This window comes from Xenopus laevis, chromosome 4L (genome assembly GCF_017654675.1).
Source record: "Xenopus laevis strain J_2021 chromosome 4L, Xenopus_laevis_v10.1, whole genome shotgun sequence".
NCBI classification, from domain to species: domain Eukaryota; kingdom Metazoa; phylum Chordata; class Amphibia; order Anura; family Pipidae; genus Xenopus; species Xenopus laevis.
Window position 1 is genome coordinate 127321451 of NC_054377.1, and position 23881 is coordinate 127345331.

The 23881-nt window shown below is 38.5% G+C and overlaps 2 protein-coding genes across 2 annotated transcripts in view; both read left to right on the forward strand.

Moving 5' to 3' along the window:
• The first annotated feature begins 25 nt into the window (after window positions 1–25).
• On the forward strand, window positions 26–11316 carry wdr82.L (WD repeat domain 82 L homeolog). Its single transcript, NM_001094503.1, is given in 10 exon segments — window positions 26–210; window positions 2588–2778; window positions 3988–4085; window positions 4531–4597; window positions 6707–6806; window positions 6900–7016; window positions 8138–8293; window positions 8412–8481; window positions 8565–8707; window positions 9012–11316. Coding segments are annotated over 9 exon segments (942 nt in total). The 5' UTR covers window positions 26–210; window positions 2588–2617; the 3' UTR covers window positions 9042–11316.
• Window positions 11317–18683: 7367 nt separating this feature from the next.
• The window catches only part of twf2.L (twinfilin actin binding protein 2 L homeolog), a 29773-nt gene continuing 24575 nt past the window's right edge, over window positions 18684–23881 (forward strand). Inside the window, 1 exon segment of the mRNA NM_001086834.1 lies at window positions 18684–18751. Within this exon segment, the coding sequence (NP_001080303.1) occupies window positions 18727–18751 (25 nt within the window). The 5' untranslated portion in view covers window positions 18684–18726.

A 23881-nucleotide genomic window follows, 5' to 3' on the forward strand; every position in this document is an offset into this window, starting at 1 on the left:
TGATAATGTAGGAACCGCGCGCGATCCGTAGAACCAAATGTCGCACATGTACCTAGAGTCGATAATCCGGTGATCGGGAAGGAATTTATAAAGTGTTTTTTTTTAGGTTTGTGACGGGTGAATACTGCCATTTGTAAGACCCGGGTCCTTCTGAAAACGTGGCTCGACTGACAAGGAACTGCTCGTGCTAAGCTGGCCTGTCTCTAAAAGGTTGTTCTTTTATTTGCGATACTGCAGCCAATTCCATATGCCCCGCGCGTCTGTATTTTCTGTTGAGTGTGTGAATAGCAAGTGGGAGGTTAGCAGTTGCATTGTCTGGGATTGCACTAGGAACTGATGTTGGCCACACAAACTAATATTATTTCCGATCAGCTTCTCACTATCTGTTTGATTGCAGTCAGGGCTGATGGTAGTTGTAGTTTAACAACAACTGGAGGGACAGTGGTTGGACATTTGTTGCCCAGAGATTGTGACAATTTTCTATGACGCTCAGGGCCCCCTGGCCTATAAATTAGTGTGGTCCTATCAGCATTTCCCTTGCAAGAGGAAAGTTCTCAGCAACCTCAAAGGAACACTAACATCACAAAATGAAATTGTTTTAAAGTAATACAAATATAGTGCAGTGTTGTCCTGCACTGGTACAACTGGTGTGTTTGCTTCAGAAACACTACTATTGTTTATATAAATAAGCTGCTGTGTAGCAATGGGGGCAGCCATTCAAAGGAGAAAATGCTCAGGTTACACAGCAAATTGCAGATAAACTCTGTAGAACAAAATGGTGTTATCTGATATCCAATATTTAACCTGTACCATTTAGTGTTACTGTTCTTTTAAATTGGTGTTGCCGTTTAAGGTTGCTGGAGACCACGTAAGAAATGGAAAATTATTGTTACCAGCAATGGCTTTAGGCTAGTGGGCTGAAGTCAGCCTGCTGGAATACGCAGGACGGTACACTGACCGTAGCCTCCTTTCGCATCTGGTACTGTTGTGTTGTGTCCAGTGAGAACTGCGGCAGATTCTGGTGCGAAAATGCTAAATTTTGTGTTTCTTCACCTATATCAGTCGAATGTGTTCACGCTGGAGCCATCACAATGGTTCTGGATGCTTAAAAAAAGAGGAGGCTGTTTCAGCCCCCCCACAACCCCCCATGTGGCTCTATCCTTAGCAAATAATATTTAGGAGTTGCCTGATTGGCTAGCTGGAATGCAAGTAATAACCCCCCTATACACACACCTAAATGGTACTAAAGTTAGGTATTTTCTGGTGTGGGTGTTATTACTTGATCAGAGCTGGATTGCCCATGGTGACATCATGCTTCTACTGTGAGCGTTTAACGTTTGTCTTAAACATTTTAGCTTCACATACAGTCAAGTATCCAGCCTTTTAGGCAAATGCCTTGTGCATTAATTATAACCAAATTTGCTGTTTTCTGTTGAGTATGCCTGCATCTCTGTTGACATGCCATTTAAGCTTGTGGAATTTTTGGCTGTATGCGATTAAGGGTCTGGTCACACGGCCAGTGTGGCCAGACCCTTAAGGTAATTTCAGTTATATTGCTTGATCTTTGGCCTGTATTTGTCCTGTATGAGTTCAAGTGGGAATATGCACATTCGCTTTCTTGAACATTGGCATGAACTGAAGCTTCGTAGAGTAAATGGCTCTGTATCTTTTCCACAGCTGTTAAATGCTGTGGAAAACTGACCCTTCTGGGCCAACTCCTAGATGCTTGTAGCTTTTTATGGGGTCATAATGAATATACCTATTGGGTAGATTGTATGTGTACTCAGTAATGACCTAGACTGCTTATTCTAGCTGCATGAGTCTATGTTAAATGTCATACAGAGGCTGTGCAGACAGCGACTAGGTAATACAGGTATGGGACCTGTTATCCAGAATGCTCAGGACCTGGGGTTTTCTGGATAACGGAGTTTTCTGTAAGTTGGATCTTTATTCGCTCAGTGTACTATAAAATCATGTAAACATGAAATAAACCCAATAGGCTGGTTTTGCTTCCAATAAGGATTAATTATATCTTTGTTTGGATCAAGTACAAGGTACTGTTTTATTTTTACATAGAAAAAACACTGTCCCAATAGGTATGTGGCATAATTTCTAAAAAAATGGCTGAAATGGAGTCTATGGGAGACAGCCTTTCTGTAATTCGGCACTTTCTAGATAACGGGTTTCCGGATAACTGATCCCAAACCTGTATACTCATATCAGTTGAGCTCTATGAGGATACAGAGATTCTAATTATCTCTTAGACCAGAGATTTGATAACCCATCTGCAGCCTTCTAGATTTTGTACCAGCAATTGTTTAATAGTATGTGGAGGGGCACAAGTTGCTTTTCCAAGGTGTAAAAAGGTTAGTTTAACCATTAGACTAATGCAAAGGTCTGACATAACTGGGAAATTAACACTTCTTTTCATCCAGCACACACTTATCCCCTACTGTACAGTATATAAATTTTGTCCCGAATTGAATAGATCATCTCTAAGTGCCCAATGAACATTGTCCTAACACCCATCTATGTTTTGTTTTAAATTACAATTTCTTAACCATTTATTCCTTGTTCCTTATTGCAGGGGCCTAGTGTCCCAGCACATTGGGGCATCATGAAACTCACCGATGGTGTGCTCCGAAGTTTTCGAGTGGCAAAGGTCTTCCGGGAAAACTCTGATAAAATCAACTGCTTCGACTTTAGTCCAACTGGTGAAACGGTGATATCCAGTAGCGATGATGATTCAATTGTGCTTTATGATTGCCAGGAGGGAAAGTGAGTACATATCTGATACTTAAGTGCAGTCATATTTCTCTGTGCAGTTAACTATGTCTGTGTTCATGTTCACACTAGTTGGACAGCCCTACCTAAAAATGTCAGTAGTAAGGCACAAGTTTCCTGTATACAGCAGCCCTGTTCATATTATCTACAGGGGAGATCTGGGTTGCAAATTTTTTTGGCCTACCTGTGTGATGTAGTAAGCATGCTATAATTGCCACATACCTATTGGGACAGTGATTTGCAGCCTTGGGCAGCACACAGTGCAGGGATTAGATCCTGGGTGCAAGAGAGGAAAGGAGGAGAGATGAAGTTCCACACACCGGACTGACTGTTAAAAGCCGAAATCTTTATTGGTCCATGTTAAAACACACGCTGCATGGTTAGCTTGACACGTCCCACAGTGACCTCCAATGGCAGAGTTAGATATTAAGTTACATAATAGATTAAAAGTGTATCCTTCTACTCTAGAGGGAAATGTAGTTGAATACAAAGTTACTCTATGGGTAAGGCCAGACGTGGCGTTTTTAAAAAAGAACAGCCAGGCGTAAATACGTTACTGAAACCACACGTGACCGTCAACATGCGTTTTTCAGCACGTACGATTATTTGCCCAACATGCACTTCTCATTGAATTTGGACGCCATATTTAAAATACGCTGCATATTTACGTACAGTGTGGTTTCAGACGTGCAGATCCCATAGAGTCTATTGATTTGGTAGTTTCTTGACATATTGGCGTTTCTGCTAAAAAAAAAACGCTAATACTGGCGTCCTGTGGCGGATTTCAGCTTGCAAGTGCCCTGTGTGAATTGCCATAGTGCATTTTCCATTAGTTTCAGTGGTAGTGCAGTTTATGCGTATTTACGCCTGGCTGTTCATTTTTAAAAACGCAACGTAAAAACGCAGCAAAAACGCCATGTCTGGCCTTGCCCTTAAGGCATAAAGCTAACGCTGCAACCGGTCATGTGCTAAGTGCTGCCGGTCTTCAATTACAAGATTGTGGTGAGTCTGAGCGGTTACATCTTCCTTAATCTTTCTTATGACCTGGGTGCTAGGAAAATATGTCTCATTGTTATCAGTGGGGCATAAATTAGTAAGTATATTGTCACTGTAACTTTTTTTCTTTGTTGTTTAACAGTATTTTTGGTAGTTATTGTTTTGTGCTTCTGAATACATATGCCATCTATATATTTTTTTTTTAAGGCCCAAGAGGACCTTGTACAGTAAAAAATATGGCGTTGACCTAATCAGATATACACATGCAGCTAACACAGTGGTCTACAGCTCCAACAAAATTGACGGTAAGTGTTTTAGTTTGGTGAAATAAGGTACTCGTTACCGTGCAGTAACATGTATTACTTACTTTTTCTTATATAACAGTATATTGTATGGAGATACAGTTACATCAGAGAGACTGCTTGGATTTGGGCTGAGGTAGTTGTTTGTACAGTTTAAGGGTCTGTGACACCACCCTCTATTGGAGATAACTGTACAGGCCACTGCCTTGCCTAGGACAGAGCAAACTCGCCAAGGAATCCTTTCACCCAGACAACTGACCGGCTGAGACTGTAATATGTACAAATCTAAAAGTTTGTAAATGTATGGAATAAAGCTTTTTAAAACTGTGTGGTTATTTGTTTTGCCTTATTGAAGTCGTACTTGCAAATATTCATGCCTGTAAATCCGTTTGAAGTACAGATTGCATCTTCAGTACAAACTTATTTTTTTATTTTTTTCCCCCTGCAGACACAATAAGATACCTCTCTCTTCATGATAATAAATACATCCGTTATTTCCCTGGACATAGCAAGAGGTGCGTATGCTTTCTAAATTTCTTTTAGAGCTTTAGACAAATATGCAAAGTGATGGTGTGTTAACACAATTCCCAGATCTATTGACTTATGGGAAAATATACAAATTGCTTTATTAGATTTTGCAATCAAGACCTTTCCCAGGAAAAGTTTCTGCAGTCAGAATGTCCAGTGTCTCGTAATCTTTAGAGTTCCATTATAGTGTCTGTTTACTCTATTTTTTGCTTTGCTTTGTTTTGCTGGAGTATTTCCAAAACTAACTGTAAGATACTTTAGTTTGTGAGGAATAAGTGAAAATCTGTTTAACCTTCAGATACCTCCTACTTTTTACTGTAAAACCACTCTGCTTTATTAACTGGAAAAGTAGTTTTACTTTACTTAAAGGGGTAGTTCTCCTTTAAATTAAGTTTTAGTATGATAGTAATAGGCCAAAACAGTTTGCAGTTGGTCTTAGTTTTGTTTAATTTAGTATTTTGTTCAGCAGCTTTGTTGTGTGGCATTTTATCAGCTATCTAGATACTAGGTGCCCCCTTCCCCCACGAACAAAGATTGCGTGCTGGGAAAAAAGCTATAGAGTAAGGCAAATAAAATAACTGTAGAAATTAAAACATGCAAACCAACAAACCAAGTGAAGAGTTATAAATAAGACAATCAGTAACATAGTGTTCACCTTTGAGATAACTTTTAGTATAATGTAGAGAGTGATGTTCTGAGACAATTTGCAATTAGTTTTAGTTTTTTTATTATTAAAGATTTGTTATTTTGCTTTTTATTCGGCAGCTCTTCAATTTGCATCTTAAGCAATCTGGTAACTAGCAACCATGCATTGATTTGAATAAGAGACTGGAAAATGAATAAGCAAGGGGCTGAATAGAAAGATCAGTAATAAAAAGTAACAATAACAATTATAGTCTTACAGAGCATTTGTTTTTTAGAAGGGAGTCAGCGACACCCATTTGAAATCTGCAGAAGAGTCAGAAGAAAAAGGCAAATAACTATAAAACTATAAAAAAAAAAATAATGAAAACCAATCGAAAGGTTGCTTAGAGTGGCTGTTCTATAACATAGTAAAAGTTACCTTAAAGGTGAACCACACCTTTAAAGTTGAGCCACTTCTTTAAAAGGGAATGGTTGTGATAATTAGAATTTAATGTAAGCTTCATCTCATGGAAATGAGACACTTTCTAAACATAATTAAAAACTCTGTGCCATTTCATAAATCATGTTACTCTTCACTCTCCTCCTCTTAGGAATCTCCACAATCTCTATCTCTCTGCACACAGAGTGAACAGTTTCAAAATAACACTGACACAAAGCCTAATACATTGTCGGGGCAAAGGGATCCTAGGCCTATATAACTGATCACTCAAAATCTGACTCTGATTCCTTCATACAGAGAGACAGATTGCTAATAGGGGGATACTGAAGCCTAACCATAAATAATTCATGATTTGTTATAGAGGTATTGGATTCCATTATCTGAAAACCCATTATCCATAAAGCTCCAAGTTATGGAAAGGCCATCTCTCATAGACTCCATTTTATCCAAATAATCCAAAAATTTTAAATGTTTTCCTTCTTAATAAATCCTTATTGGATGCAAACCCAGTCTATTTGGTTTATTTAGTGGCAGATTTATCAACATTTGAGAATAGAACTCGCACTGAGAAAGTCACTCTTTTCATTCCAATGGGATTTTTAGAATTGTAATTATCAAATGGTGAACTCCATTGGTAAATACAAATCTAAACATTCCATAGGAATAAATAGAAAGTGAGTGAGTTTCTGTGCTGATTTCTATTCTCACATTTAGATAAATCTGCACCTTAATGTATTATGTTCTACTCACTTCAAAATTATGCCTGTAAGAAATTTACACATCCGTAATGTATTAATTTTTTCTTAAGCAATGAGATACTGGGCTTCCAGTGCTATAGGGAGTTTGAACTGTTAGGTCTAGTGTGTGGCTAAATTCTTTAAAAAGCAAATCCACAAGCTCTTAGGTGACGCTAGCTTTATGTTTGATAGCTATTGTGGGTCTAGTGTATATTTCTCAGTTAAAGGCATCCTGGTCACTCCAATAATTATCATGTTCTGTTTGTCTTTTGCAGAGTAGTAGCTTTGTCTATGTCTCCTGTCGATGATACATTCATTTCTGCATCATTAGATAAAACCATCCGGCTATGGGATCTTCGGTCTCCTAACTGTCAGGTGAGTAAATGTTTGATTACTATTCTGTTGTTTAGTTAATTATTGAGTAATAACCTAAAACATAACTATGGCTTGCTGTGTTTTTTCATACAGGGTCTAATGCATCTTCAAGGGAAACCAGTGTGCTCATTTGACCCCGAGGGTCTTATTTTTGCAGCTGGAGTAAATTCAGAGATGGTCAAGTTGTATGATCTTCGCTCTTTTGATAAAGTAAGTGTTTTGTAAGCTGTATGTTCTCACCATGTCTGTGTGTGTTTCCTCCATGTACTCCTGATTTCTCATACAATTAAAAAAAAAAGAATACAGACAGGTTAATTGGCTCCTAAAAAAATCAGATTTTACTATGTGATAGGGACCTTAGATTGTAAGATGCACTTGGGCAATGACTGGTAAAGTGCTGCAGAAATGCGTTAGTTTTATTAAAAATATACATAATGTGTGAGATATCATTACACTTATTTATCGACATCACCTATTTATAAAAGGAACAGTACCGTAAAAAATTAAGTGTTTTTAAAGTAATAAAAATAAAATGCAGTGTTGCCCTGCACTGTTAAAACTGCTGTGTTTGCTTTCAAAACACTACTATTGTTTATATTAATAAGCTGCTGTGTAGCAATGGGGGCAGCCTTTCAAAGGAGAAAAGGCTCAGGTTACACAGCAGATAACACCATTATGTTCTACAGAGCTTATCTGTTATCCACTATTTAACCTTTGCCATATAGCCTTTTTATCAATTTCCACCATTGCTACACACAGTTTATATGAACTATAGTAGTGTTTGTGAAGCAAACAGATCAGTTTTACCAGTGCAGGGCGACACTACTTGATATTTTCATTATTTAAAAAACATTTTTATTATTTGATGTTACCGTTCCTTTAAAAAGGTGACTGTCTCCCTTCAAAACGTGGCTCCTGACTCAAATTTCTGATCCTTTTATATTATTTGCTAGTATATTGTATTGTTTAGAAGGGTAGATAAAGTTTTAATATGATGTAGAGAGTGATATTCTGAGACAATTTGCAATAGTTTTTATATTTTTATTTGTAGTTTTTGAGTTATTTAGCAGCTTTCCAATTTGTAGTTTTAGCAATCTAATTGCTAGGGTACAAATTACCCTAGCATGCACACATTGACATAAATAAGAAACTGGAATATAAACAGAAGAGCACCTGAATAGAAAGATAAGTAGCAAAAACTATACATTTGTAGCTTTACAGAGAATTTGTTAGATGGCGTCAGTGAAGCCCTATTTGAAAGCTGTAAAGAAAGAAAAAGGCAAATAATTAATAAAACTAATTAAAAAAACATATACTATTGCTTATTACAGGGTCCATTTGCAACCTTCAAAATGCAGTATGATCGAACCTGCGAGTGGACTTCTCTGAAATTCAGCCAAGATGGGAAACTTATTTTAATGTCGACTAATGGGGGCTTCCTTCGTCTGGTTGATGCTTTTAAGGGGGCTGTTATGCACACGTTTGGGGTGAGTGATTTTCCATTTGTACTACAAGAACAGGCCGTTGTCATTTTAGTGAAATATATTGGCTTTTTATAAATACATGTTCATAAATAAACTTAATGTGTATTTTTACCTTTATCAGGGCTACAACAATAGTAAGGCCGTCACTCTGGAAGCTTCCTTCACTCCAGATTCCCAATTTATTATGATTGGTAAGTCAGAAGAAAACATGTATTAATATCCAGGCTACTGTGCAATATCCGCTCTTCTCACTGGCTCCTTTCATACTCTGTAGGCTCAGAAGATGGCAAAATTCATGTTTGGAATTGCGAAAGTGGGATGAAAGTAGCAGTACTGGATGGAAAGCACACAGGTCCCATCACATGCCTGCAATTTAATCCCAAATTCATGACATTTGCAAGTGCTTGCTCGAACATGGTAAGGACATACATATTCTCGAATAGTTATAACTGCCATAATGAGTTGCTTTCTCAAGTAGGCTATCAATCAGGTTTGAAAATACTGTTAAAGGAACGCATTGGTACGCTCATGTGGTCCTCGCTCAATGGGTGCCCTGAGGCCTCCTGAAATTAATGGTTTAGCCTGAATTGGCTCAGCACAAGGGTGACCCAAGTTGGGTAAAGATCCTCTTGATCAGTAATCTTAACTAAAGCTGTGAATGCAACCTTTTTTGGAAATCTGTGGCTAAGAATTTTAAATAAATACATCTTTTACATTGCAGGCTTTTTGGCTACCAACTATTGATGACTGATGCACACAGCAGAATCATTCATGAAAATCCCATCCTGCAGCTATTTTCCACAAATAGTTCTTCAAAATGCCTGGATATCTATAGAATCACGAGATGGTTATTTTTTTTTTTTATTCTCTATAAAAATACCCCAGTATTGAACTGACATTTCTCTTTGCCAAAATACGAACTGTTCTTCAGTACATATCATATGGACTTCTGTTTCTGTCTTCTGTACTGGGCACTTGTGGAATGTTGTATATATTTTGTCATGTTTTGCATAACTGAGGAACCTGCATTTGAGAAACATGCTATCATTTTTTTTTATAAATATCATATATGTTCCATGGGCCAGGACTAAATGTTTGGTATGTTAAGAACAACACCATCTTGTTACAAATGTTAAACCCCAACAGTTCTTACCTTGTGTTACAGCAGAGGTAGATCTCATGCTGTATGGTGCACTAAATAACCAGTCCCATTTCTTTTTAGATACCATCGCTATTCAAAGTCAAAGGGTTTCAAGAACTTACACCTGTTGCTATTTTGTATATTTTAAGGCCAGGGCCAGACAATGGCAGATCTCTACCTGCGTTTCTCTGCAGTTGGGGAATCTGCTGAACTTCTGGTCCTGGTCTGCTTGCACCTGGAAGCATTGTTTCCGCTCGGGTGCAAGCTGATGTAGCGGATTTCGGCGCAGACAATTTGTGTTCCACACTGAAAATTTGCCCATAGTTCAAAGGCTTTTGAGCAAATATTTTTAATGTAGTACTCTGTTCTTATAAGCCTTCTTACCCACACCTCCTGTCACAAGTATTACAGAAATGGTCATCAATTCTTCGCAGGAATGCAACACAATCCCAACTTACCTGAAACAGCTATTTTGACTTTGTCTTCATGCAGGTGATTTAAAATGGCACTTTATTGTTGATATCTGTGCTTTCTTTGCCTGTTGAGAGATGTTGGAAGTGTTAGTTCTGTATCTAAAAGGCTGCAGGTTGAATATATTCTCTATTTCTTTGAAGGAACCATACTTCTTTAAAGCCAATGCTTACCTCCTTTGGGCAAACGTGTTTCTTTATTGCTGATTCCAATTAGTTTAGATCAGGTTTATTATCCTCATGCATTTCACCAACCGATTACTTTTTTTTTTTTTCATTTTTGGTTACATACCGTAATTGATAAGTAGCGTAAGAGTGTGCTGCACTCGTATTTTGTAAGCAGCAGGCTCTTCTTTAAAGTAAGAAACAGTCTTAGTAAATTATAACAGACCAGCAAAAAGCCCAGTACGTCTTAAAAATTATCAGTAACTTTCACATGGGCATTATTAAACTGGCACAAGCAGTAGTTAAACTGTCCACATCCACAGAACCTGTGATAAGCAAACTAATATACCTGCAATAGCCTATCTGGCATGGGACAAGTAGCTTCTGTATATCCAACAGACTGTAATGTCTAGCTTAAAGTTGGAGACTTTGGTTGAAGGGCAAACAGCATAGAAATCAGATTTTAAGGAATATTTTGTGCAGTTTTACTGTTCCATTTACTTTCCCTCAGATCTGGGGTTAAAACCTGTTTAATATGGGATCCAGGATAAGTCTGTGAATCCGTTTCAGAAATCAATTGGTTGAGACTCGATTATACACCTTATTTAATTCCTTCCTGTTGTATGAAAAAGTGTTTATCTTAAACCCGTAGACCCACTCAAAGCAGAATGAGGACCATAGGTTAACAATCCCTGCCATAATAGACTGGTTAGGGGAGTGGTGATATATTGTTTGTCTCAGCTGAAGCACCTTCCATAGATTTAAAGAACAGCATCATCTAGGGGTCATAAATAAAAAAAATTTCTACAGATATCTTCAGCTGGAGCAAGTGATTATGGCAAAATATTTTAAATTTGCATTACAGGTATGTTTTAGCTAGGGTTCCAAAAACCGAGTGTGTTTGGCCCTTTAAGGTCCAGTAAGCATTAGGTGAAATGGAGTTTACACTTATAGAATATGCTTGTTTCTTTTTAACCACACACCGTGGAACCTTTTTTTTTTTTTTTAAAAAAAAAAAAAAATATATATATTTGGTTCCTCATAAGAGAAACTTCACGAGCAGTATTCAATATTTCAGAATAAAGATATTTCACACTTTAAAGGATTTATCCCGCTATAACATATAAAAATTAATACATTCAGGGTTGTACGTGTAAATAAAATTGATTAATCCATTACTGTGGAGGTAAGCAGGATGCAACTGTTTCTTGTAAATTGTTTTTTTTAATTAAATAAAAAGACAAAAACAATTGCTGACTTCTTTTATTTTGAGAAACGTGCAGTTTAGAGAGATCAGCCATTCAGAAGATGGGTATAGGACACTTAAAACCAAGGTAAAGTTATTCATATAAGTCCTTAAAGGAGAAGGAAACCTGAAATCATTGTGGGGCTGCCAAATGTTAGATTGTATTCACTTTCCTGATACGCCTGGCTGATGCTCATGTTAGCAGGACAAGTGCTTAACTCTGGAGCACCCTCTTCTGTTTCAGACCTAATAGATGAGGTCTTAATGGGGTATAAGAACCCAAGTAAAACCCAAGTTTGTTTGATGAAATACGGAGACCAGGAGTGGTCTGTAGGTAGAATCACGATTGGAAAAGGACCCAATACACTGGATTTGTGTGGCACTTGAACCGATTTGTGGATAGTGTGCTCTTATAAGACCCTGAATTATTGTTTAAAATTGCGGTTTTTTCCCCCCGTTTTCTGTTTATTTTTTTCTTATACCCTATGAAGACCTTGTCTGTTAGGTCTGAAACAGAAGATGGGTGCTCCAGACTTAAATGGGTTGTTCACCTTTGAGTTCACTTTTATTGGGATGTAGATGGTGATGTTCTGAGACGATTTGTAATTGGTTTTCATTTCTCATTATTTTTTTTAGTTATTTAGCTTTTTATTCGGCAGTCTGGTTGCTAGGGTCCAAATTCCCCCAGCAAACATGCATTGATTTGAATAAGAGACTGGATTATGAATAGGAAAGGGCCTAAATAGAGAGATGAGTAATACAAAGTAGCAATAACAATACATTTGTAGTCTTACAGAGCATTTGCTTTTAGATGGGGTCAGTGACCCCCACTATAAAGCTGGAAAGAGTCAAAAGAAAAAGGCAAATAATTAAAAAACTATAAAAAATAAAGACCAACTGAAAAATTTATTAGAATTGGCCATGCCATATCATACTAAAAGTTAATTTAAGGTGAACCACCCCTTTAAGCACTAGTACAAATTGACCTGGATCTGAAGTTTACATTTTTAAAAATACCTAATATTTTTGGTGTTACTGATTGGTCCTGTTAGCAGGAAACTGCACTGACACTGGGTTCTTTGCATCATGGAGTGATCTTTGTGCTTCTCCTTTCTTTGTGGGGATGCGCAGTAGAGTGAAAAGCGAACAGAAAGCCCAGCCTTTTCACTTTACTGCGCATGCGTCTGTCCCGGTGAAGCAAAGAAACAAGCGGATCACTCCATGGTGCTTGCTGAGAAGAAACCTGGGATGGTGCAGTTTTCTGCTGACCGGAGCACTGGCCCGAGGTACCATGTAAGTGAAAACAATCACTGAGGGGTGCATAACATTTCGTGCCCCCCAGTGATTTCCCCCTTGCCTTCTCCTTTAAAGGCAAACTATGCTGAAAATTGCATCAATTAAGTAATTAAAATTCTATATCTTTTCTGAATTGGACCTAACAATATGATGGCTGCAAGATGTTAAGTGCGGAATCTTTTCAAATAAATTAGTATTGATGTAAATCCATAGCGACTGGGCAAAGTTAGCATTATGAGGGGTTCCTTTTAAAGCGGACCTGTCACCCAGACATAAACTATATAAATAAGTCCTTTTCAAATTAAACACGAAACACAAATTATATTATTTATTAACACATTTATACTCATTATAAAGATATTTAAAATCTCAGCTGTAAATAATGTATTGCCTGCCCCTCCTGGGGCGGATAATATCCGTTTCCATTTAGCACCTCCTAGATGTCACGGAACTTGACATAATCCCCTCCCTCCTCATTATCTAATTGTGTAGCCAGTGCATTGGCATCAGGTCCCCCATTCTGGCAAATAAACAAGATTTTGGGATGATGCAGACAGGACAGTAACACCAAAAAAAATAAAGTGTTTAAAAGTAATGAAAATATAATGTAGTGTTGTGCTTAAAGGACAAGGAAAGTCTAAAATAGAATAAGGCTAGAAATGCTGTATTTTGTATACTAAATATAAACATGAACTTACTGCATTACAAGCCTAATCAAACAAATGATTTATGCTTTCAAAGTTGGCTACAGGGGGTCACCATCTTGTAACTTTCTTAAACATCTTTGCAAGACTAAGACTGTGCACATGCTCAGTGTGGTCTGGGCTGCTTATGGATCATCATAAACAAAGCTGCTTGAGTTCTGCATGGCTGGGAAGTAAGGTGGGGGCTCCCCCTGCTGTTCATAAGTATGATTGTTTCCCTGCTCAGCAGTTAGGGGCCATCTGACAATTCCTATCCACAGCAGTAAATGAAGGGAGAATTTCACTTCATACAATCAGGCTTCTTATAAAAATGGTACACATTTTTTAATTAAAGTATATTGGAGATAGGTTTATTTTTCATTAAAGAAAGTAAAAATAGGATTTTATTTTTTTGCCTTTACATGCCCTTTAACTTGTAAGACTAGTGAGCATCAAAAACTGTACTATAATTTAAATAAACAAGCTGCTGTGTAGCCATGGGGCAGCCATTCAAAGCTGAAAAATGAAAGAATGCACACAGCAGATAACAGATAAGCTATTTAGCATACAATGGGATTCCTCAGAACATATCTGTTATCTACTGTGTATCCTGTGCTTGAATGGCTGCCCCTATGGCTACACAGTAGCTTGTTTATTTAAACTATAGTTGTGTTTCTATTGCAAACATGCCAGTTTCACCAGTGGATGGCAACAGTGCATTATATTATTTTTTGGTGTTACTGTTCCTTTAAAAACTCCACAAAATGGCGTCTGCCTGGTCTCTGTTACTGTGCAAATCCAAGACTACCTGCTTAAATAATTGTATTTTAAATAGATCAATAAAGCTGTGCAGTTGTTTTATCCAAGTTTGGTTTCATCGCTGATTGAGGACAGGTAAATCGATCCCTATTGCAATGCATTTGAAGCAAGGCTGAAGGAAACAAGATTTAAATAATGTATATAGAATAAACTAAGTTTATTCTATTGGTTTGACAAACACAATAGAAAATAAATTGGAATTAATTATTCCAGTCCTATATAGAGAATATTCAGTGCTTAGAGATTGTCATGATTTTTATGATAGTTTTTATTTCTAAATTAAACTGTTTACATTGCAAATAATTCACTCTACCGTATAAAATGTAATTCCTGAACCAGCAAGTGTATTTTTTTTTTAGTTGTAATATTGGTGTGTAGGCTCCATCTCAGGTCATTTTGCCTGGTCATGTGCTTTCAGAAAGATTCAGCACTTTAGGATGGAACTGCTTTCTGGCAGGCTGCTGTTTCTCCTACTCAATGTAACTGAATGTGTCGCAGTGGGACCTGGATTTTACCATTGAGTACTGTTTTTAGATCTACCAGGCAGCTGTTATCTTGTGTTAGGGAGCCGCTATCTGGTTGCCTTCCCATTTTTCTGTTGTTAGGCTGCTGGGGGAGAGAACAGATGGGGGTGATATCACTCCAACTTGCAGTAAATAGTGACTGAAGTTTATCAGAGCACAAGTCACATGACTGGGGCACCTGGGAAATTGACGATATGTCTAGCCCCATGTTAATTTTCAATATTTAATCTAAAAAAAAAAATCTGTTTCAGTGCCGAATTCTGCTGGAGCAGCATTATTAACTGATGCATTTTGAAAAAAAAAAATTTTTTTCCCATGACCGTATTCCCTTTCAAATAATGCACACCAGCAACATCTAGGTCACATGTGCCTGTATGTATTAGGCCCCTAGTACATGGCAGCTGCTGAAACTGAAGCACAAGTCATGGCAAGCCAACCCTGCTTCTGAAATACTTGGGTGTATTTATCATGCTGTAAAACATTGGAAAAACATCACTGGTGATGTTGCCCATAGCAACCAATCAGCAATTAGGACACCTACACAGGTGTTATAAAACAAAAGCAATGATAATACATGATTGATTGTTTTATATTGGTTTACACAGCATGATAAATAGAACCATAGGGGCCTATTTATCATGCTGTGTAAAATGTGAAGTGAAATGTTACTGGTGATGTTGCCCATAGCAATTACACAGTTAAAAAACAAAAATATCTGATTAGTTGCTATGAGCAACATCACCAGTAATGTTTCAATCCACTTCCCAATATGCTGTCTTGCCGAGGTTCCCTTGGCAGACTTATTACGTGAAGAGAGAAATAAAACACACACCTGGTTGAACACAACTGCCCTTAGCAGGCTTTTGAGAGGAACATCAGCTGGAGCCAGGTACATCAGGCAAGGTTCTACACAACACATCTGCTTGTAGATGAAGTCCCGAAGCCCTCTTTTTTATACTAGCTAACAATAAAATTATTAATCATAATAGTATTTGTTCTTAATCCTAATTGTGGACACATAACAAAATAATGGCCATACGCCCGGAAATGTAACCATGAGCTTTCTTCTTGATAAACATGTTTATAAGTTTGAGTTAATTACCTGAACTCCTGCTATTCCCTTGTCTCCAACTTGTTAATATATCCATATTAATTGCTTCAACTTCGGTTGTTCCCTCCACTCCAGCTAATGTCAGTACATCCATGTTGTAACTAAGGAGCCATATTGGATACGCTTGATCACACACATTCATACATGGCCTGCCATGTCACATTTGTATCACATATGCCAGGGGCCTTGTTGCAAAACTGCAATACAAATTCCCTTATTAGAACAATAGAGGATGCCCTTATCCTATCATTTGAACACTTACAGGGGCAATTGGGTGCTTTAGAGCGTTCAGTTTTTGCTTTTGGTATGTAGCAGAATAATCTAACAGAGAAGCATAAACACAAAGCTGTTTTAAAGGCTTAATATTGTTTCAAAAATAGATATTTAAACAACATAAATTCCTAGGAAATCTATGTGGTGGAACATGTATGTGTAGTGACATAGTTAAATGTACCTGAGCCCGGGGGCAATGCCCAATAACAACACATAAACCTTTGTGTAATCAACAGCTCTCGTTAGCACCAATTTTTGAAGTTCCAATTTACTCCATAGTTCTGTACAATAGATGGGTGTATCCACTGAACATACAGATCACATACAATCTGCTGATGGGCCGCCTTAACTTTTAGTATGTTATAAAATGGCTAATTCTAACCAACTTTTCAATGGGCCTTCATTTTTTATTTTGTATAGTTTTTGAATTATTTTCCTTCTTCTTCTGACTCTTTCTAGTTTTCAAATGAGGGTCACTGACTCCATCTAAAGCTCTGTAAGGCTACAAAGTTATTGCTATTGCCAGGGTCTGACTGGGCTGGTGGGACACAGGAAAAAAACCCGGTGGGCCCCCGGCTCTTGTGGGCCCTTCCAGCCCAAATCCGCACTGTGTTTCTCCTGCCACGACCAGCTGGTCGCGGCAAAAACTCAGTTCCCATGCGTGTACATGCGCACACGTGCGACGGAGGGGCACACTCGGTTAGCGTGTGCGCACAGGTGCGGCGGAGGGGGGCCCTGAGACAGAAGCTCCGGCAACCCCAGTCCGACCCTGGTCTCTTATTCAAAGCAGTGCATGGTTGCTAGGGTAATTTGGACTCTATAAACTAGATTGCTGAAATTGTGACCTGGAGAGCTAACTGAGTCTAAAAAAACACAAATAATAAGAATTGAAAAGCAATTGCAAATTGTCTCAGAATATCACTCTCTACATAATACTAAAAGTCAATTTAAAGGTAAAATAATCACTTTAATGTTTAGTGGGCCGCTGGTTTTAAGGGAGCTGATGCAAAGCAGCCAAAAGGATCCAAAGCAGCCAAAAGGATCCAAAGCCGCAGATGAGAACAAAGAAGCTGCTGTTGTCAAGGAAGAAGCTGCTGTTGTCAAGGAAGAAGAAGACCACCCGCCAAATTTTAACACCAATACTTATTTTTTTAATGGACGAGGCATTCAAACCACCAGTTTTTGGGGTTTTTTTTTAACGTTTATGGGGCCCTGGCCAAGGGGGCTTTGCCACCAATGCTGCAGTTTACATGTGGACTGCTTTGAGTTTTCTACAGATAACAATATATTTAATACATTGATTATTCTGCCAGGGTTGCTTTTTTATACTTCAGGTACAGCCCTAAATGCAAGAACACAACCAAAAATGGATTCAAACAGTGGAGCCATCCAGATGCACCAGGGCCACATTAGCAATCAGTCACACACCTAGACTAGATCACATAAAAGCACTGCAAGTCAGACACTCCACATCCATATATTGCTCTTTTACATCTCTTGCTTTGAACCACCATTTTGCGATGGTCTGTGTGCTGCCTAGGGTTGCCACCCACCCGGTATTTGCCTAGCCGGTAAAACACCTGCCGGGGCCGGTATTACAAATGTAATACCCCCAATCCCCTTTAAACATAGCTTTTGTCCTGTCTTCACAGCTCCACCCTGCAGCCGGCCGCCTTTTTACGTCATAGATAGGGTTGCCTCCTTTTCTGGAAAAAAATACCGGCCTTCCTAAATATTTATCTTTTTCCCCATTAATAAAATTTTTCAGGCCAGGTGGCAACCCTAGTCATAGCCCGCCCCTTTTTTACATCACGCCGCTCCGCGCTGGGGTTCCGCCTCTTTTTAAGTCACAGCCCGTCCCCTTTTGACATCACACCCGCCCCTTTTTGTTCCCGCCCCGCACCAGCCAGTAACAAAATTAGGAAAAGGTGGCAACCCTAATGCTGCCTCAGAAATCACCTGACCAGAAATACTGCAGCTCTAACTGTAACCGGAAGAAGAGTGGAAGCAAAGGACAAAACTCTCGCTGTTAATTGGCTCAGGTGACCTAACAAGTATAGTTTGTTGCTATGTTTGTGTGCACTGTGAATAGTAAGATCCCAGGGGGTGGCCCTTATTTATTAAAACAGCAATTTTCTATTATGATTGCCCAATGGCATATACTACTAAAAAAGTATATTATTATGAAAATGGGTTATTTACATGAAGCAGGGTTTTACATATGTGCTGTTTGATGCAATATCTTTTTATAAAGACCTAAATTGTTTGAAGGGTATAGTTTTCCTTTAAAATAAACCAACAGGCCACTAACCCACTGGCACCTCAGCTATTGAAGAACGTTGATTTCCCGCCCCTATAAATACTAACCAATCACAGCATTAGAACCCCAGGTCACATGAACACTATCCATCCCAATGTACTCTGCGGCTGAGCATCGTAGCAATAGATAGTGCGGCGCTGCTTCTGTGGCAGCTTATGTGGGGGCTGAAACCTAATTTTCAGCGCTCTGTTCCTTTCTGTTATTGCACAACGTGTAGTCAAATAAGCCCCGCCCCTCATAGAGAGCGGAAATGGAGCTCTGCCATGCCCACGAAAGGAAGAACTCGCGTTTATTAAAAAGCAAAGACCACGCCCCCAAGGCAGAGGCACGCCCCATACGTATGCCCGCGAGCCGCTCCCTATAACCTGAAGCTGTCAGCTGCCGAACCATGGCCCATCAGACCGGGATCCACGGTAATTACCGCTTTGTTCCTATAGCCGCTAGCTCACTGACACGGGGTTCATTGGGTGAATATATATATTATATATATATATATATATATATATATGTGTGTACTGAGTGGGAGTATTCGCTGTGTGTGCAGTGTATGGTTGTGCTCTGCCTCACCTACTGCCCTGGGGCTATAACTAGTTTATATATACTCATGCTTCTATTTCTCTTGTACACTCCTCGTTATATGTACGTGTCCATCACTAAATGCTATACCCTATATTCTATACTGTACTCCAGGGCCCAGGAACAGAGGGAAGCAATGGATTTTACTTCTCTTATCACTTCCTTGTGGGGGAATAATTGCAACTTCACCCATAAACTGCTTTCTACATAGTGACACAAAATGCACATCTAAGCAACTTTCCCTTATACATGGATTAAACCTTTTCAATGGGTTAAAATTAATTTTTAAATGTAATTCAAATATTGCTTTGTCCCTTCTGGTCTCTGATGTTGACGCCTGAAACAATGTAATTCTCCTCCTGCTCTAATAATCAGCTGGCCTTTGCTGCACTTTCAGGTGTCAGAACCAGTAGTGCAGAGAATATAAGCACCCGCCCAGACTATACAGCTTTCACTGGCAATTACGATTAACTTTAACAACCATTTAATTAAAAAAAATTAATGTATATAAGAAACTTCAAAATTAAATGATCGTGCTGGGTGTGTGTGTGTATATATATATATATATATATATATATATATATATATATATATATATATATATATATATATATATATATATATATATAAAATACACAAAAGCTATGAATATCTTGTAAATTGTATCCTTATAAACAGTGAGTTCTGATGTCATCAGTTATAAACGGTGAGTTCTGATGTCATATTCTGTGACATGACTCACTGAAATTTGTGTATTATAATAAATAAAGTACCCCCAGTTGTAAAATATAAGGATATTAGAAGTTACCTCGGAGTTCCATGACCTGTATAAAGACACTCGGCCTTGTGTTTTTATATGGTCATGAAACTCCTCTGTAACTTATAATATCCTTATATCCTTATATATAATATATATATAATGGCTCAAAAAAATCTAGCACTCACAGTCACTTTAAGACCTGTGAGTGCTAGCTTTTTTTGAGCCATTGCACAAACCTTTATACAGCCTTTATACAGCTCTGCACCCAGGCACCTTATACCTGTATACGTGTTGTGCCATCATTCTTCATTATATATATATATATATATATATATATAGAAGAGGTTGGAAGCCGGCACAGCTCGTCAAAAGGTCATCATTGCCTGGGTGCAAAACGCCCAAAAAATTGAATAGCAAAGTAGAAAAGCTCGCACTCACAGGTCTTATTGCAGCAAAAAAAGTGATATTTATTTGATGAAAAACGACTAGTCGTTTTTCATCAAATAAATATCACTTTTTTTGCTGCAATAAGACCTGTGAGTGCGAGCTTTTCTACTTTGCTATATATATATATATATATATATATATATATATATATATATATATATATATATATATATATATATAATACACAAAAGCCATGAATATCCTGTAAATTATATCCTTATAAACGGTGAGTTCTGATGTCATCAGTTATAAACGGTGAGTTCTGATGTCATTTCTGTCACATGACTCACTAAAATTTGTGTATTATAAATAAAGTACCCCCAGTTGCAAAACATGAGGATATTAGAAGTTACCTCGGAGCTTCATGACCTGTATAAAAACACTCGGCCTTCGGCCTCGTGTTTTTATATGGTCATGAAACTCCTCGGAAACTTATAATATCCTTATATTTTACAAGAGGGGGTACTTTATTCACTATATATATATATATATATATATATATATATATATATATATATAATACATCAAAGCCATGAATATCTTTTAAATTATATCCTTATAAACGGTGACTAGTGATGTCATCAGTTATAAACTGTGAGTAGTGATGTCATTTTTGTCACATGACTCACTAAAATTTGTGTATTATAATAAATAAAGTACCCCTTGTTGGAAAATATGAGGATATTAGAAGTAACCTTGGAGTTCCATGACCTGTATAAAAGATGGTGCCGGCGGAACACTAGGTGAAAAAAATGGCGCCCCAACCAAGGTCTGCTAACTCCTGTAGTAACTGTGGGTGTTGATCTCAGCACTCCCCCAGTCTGTAAAGAGTTAAGTACATGTAAGGTGTGTGGTGGGGTTGAGGGAATTGGAGGAGCTTGCAACTGAGTTGGGGGCCCCAGGCAAAAATGCTGTGGGTAGATTGCAATGGGTGAGCTGCCATATACAGTAGAGCACCCATTTTATGTTTTTCAGAGGGACCTGGAAAAATATATTGTAACATCACAGAAATGCTTTATATTTTGGTGAGACTAACTGTTTAAAATGGAAAAATGGAGATTTCACTGTAGCAAGTTCTCCCACAGGGGTGCACTTCTCATCCTAATGTTAATATAATGTATGGGACCTGTTATCCAGAATGCCCGAGACCTGGTGCTTTCCGGATAACTGATCTTTCTGTAATTTGCAACTTCATACCTTAAGTCTACTAGAAAATCATGTAAACATTAAATAAACCCAATAGGCTGGCTTTGCTTCCAATAAGGATTAATTATGTCTTAGTTTGGAGCAAGTTCAAGATACTGTTTTATTAATACAGGGAAAAGGGAAATAATTTTTTAACAATTTGGATTATCTGGATAAAATGGAGTCTACGGGTGACGGGCATCCCGTAATTTTAAGCTTTCTGGATAATGGGTTTCCGGATAATAGATCCCATACCTGTATGAATAAAAGGCCAGACGTGTCTCCACATTGCAGACTTGTGTCCCTTATTTCAGTGTCAGTATTATTATTATTCTTTCATGAAGCACCATCATGTTAAACAGTTCTTTACAGGTATTCTACATCAGTCACATCAGTTCTCTGCCTCAGTGGAGCTTGAAATCTAATTCCCTATCTCTGATGTAGTGTGCAAAACTCGGGCACAGGGTACCTGTTTTTTACATTTGGCTACCACCTTCTGCTATTCAGAGAACAGAGCCCATTAGCCTCCCCCATGAATCTAGTGGTACCTGTGCTAAGCAGCACTATTTATAAGGGACGAGAGGGGGGGTGAACATGACTCACTTTGCTCCTTTATCCCTGCGTTTCCCCCAGCCCATCTTTCGGTCTCCTCATCCCCTATTTTATTTACAACCTTGTGTTTTTCTCACTTCCTCCGTGCTTTGTCTTAGCTTGTAATGCTCCCCCCTATTTTTTATTTTTATACATCTCTATTTATAGTGATCCATAATTGTCCCTTGTCAATTGAGGCTTGTCTCTTGCTTCCTTTTTTCACATATAAAGTGTTTTGTCCCATTTCACTTTGCGGGTGTGACTTTTAGCTTGCTTAGGATTCCTTCAGAAAGCTTGTGCTGGCATGGCAAGATCTAAAGGTTTCTCACTTATAGCAGTGTGGTCTCAGTGTAACACACTATCTGCTTGTGCAGCGTCTATGCATTCCAAATTCATACGGCTGGCCTGAAGCTCCAGAATTGTTCCTGTGTGTTACACTCTGTAGCCGAGAGCACTTTGACACACATGGGGAAGGGAGCTATAGTTCTATGCCTAAATACAATATATAGAAATACAGGTATGGGAACTGTTATCCAGCATGCTTTGGACCTGGGGTTTTCTAGATAAGGAGACTATCTCTAATTTGGATCCTTATACCTGAAGTCTACTAGAAAATCATGTAAACATTAAATAAACCCAATAGGTTGGTTTTGCTTCCAATAAGGATTAATTTAATCTTAGTTTGAATAGGTACACGTTTTGGTTTTATTATTACAGAGAAAAAGGAATTCATTTCTAAAAATTTGGATAAAATGGAGTCCATGGGAGACTATTATGGATAATGGATCCCTTACCTGTATAGGTATAAATTAGGGATGCACTGAATCCAGGATTCGGTTCGGGATTCGGCCAGGATTCAGCCTTTTTCAGCAGGATTCAGATTCGGCCGATTCCTTCTGCCCGGCTGAACGAATCCTAATTTACATATGCAAATTAGGGGTGGGAACTCACGTGACTTTATCAGAAAACAAGGAAGTAAAAAATGGTTTCCCCTTCCCACCCCTAATTTGCATATTCAAATTAGGGTTCGGTATTCAGCCGAATCTTTCGTGAAGGATTCGGGGGTTCGCCGAATCCAAAATAGTGGATTAGGTGCATCCCTAGTATAAATCAGTTATATTTTAGAGGCCTTGTCCGACTATTTAAATTTAAATTGGCCATGCTCTCCCAGATTTGGTCAGTTTAAAAGGGCTTGCATGATTGAGCGTTTGGATTATGTTCAAGATTACATTATTTGGTAATAATGTATCGCCTCCCAAAGGATTTACATAGAGAGAGAGAACTCTCAGCACACATGACCTTTAAGTAAGATTTTCTCATGTGTATTGGCGACAGTACGCAAACAGATTTAATGTTTAAGATAACCACCAACACTGGCTGTTGGCTTGGCCTCTCTTGATCCAGTCAGCAGTTATTAGCCCAAGTATGGGGCCAAAACCGGGAACTTATTATTTCTCTTGCAGTTTCTTAGGGCAGGGGCACACAGGCAGATTTGGGGAGATTTCGTCGCCTGGCGACTAATTGCATCTTCTGCAGGGCGACAATTTCCCCGAACTGCCTTCCCCCTGCCTTCCACCTGTCATAATGAGAAAACGCCAGCGCAATGGCACTCGCTTCAATTTCTGAAGTTGCCTCAAGAGGAAACTTCAGAAGTCGAAGCGATGCGAGTGCATTTGCGCAGGCAGTTCAGGGAGATTGTCGCCCCGCAGAAGAGGCGATTAGTCGCCGGGCGACTTAATCTCCCCCAATCTGCCCGTGTAACCTCTGCCCTTAAGGGTTTTTACCCCAGTGTGATAAATGCACATCTGTAACAATGTAAATCTGCAGATGTTTTTGTTACACAATTTCGCAAAGGAGATGGCTTATCAAATGCTTTTCATTTAGGTGAGGGTATCCCTGTACATCTTTTCCTGAAATCTGAGACGATAATGATTCCTGCACATGTTCAGTGAACATTCAAATGATAGATGAACTCAAAGACACA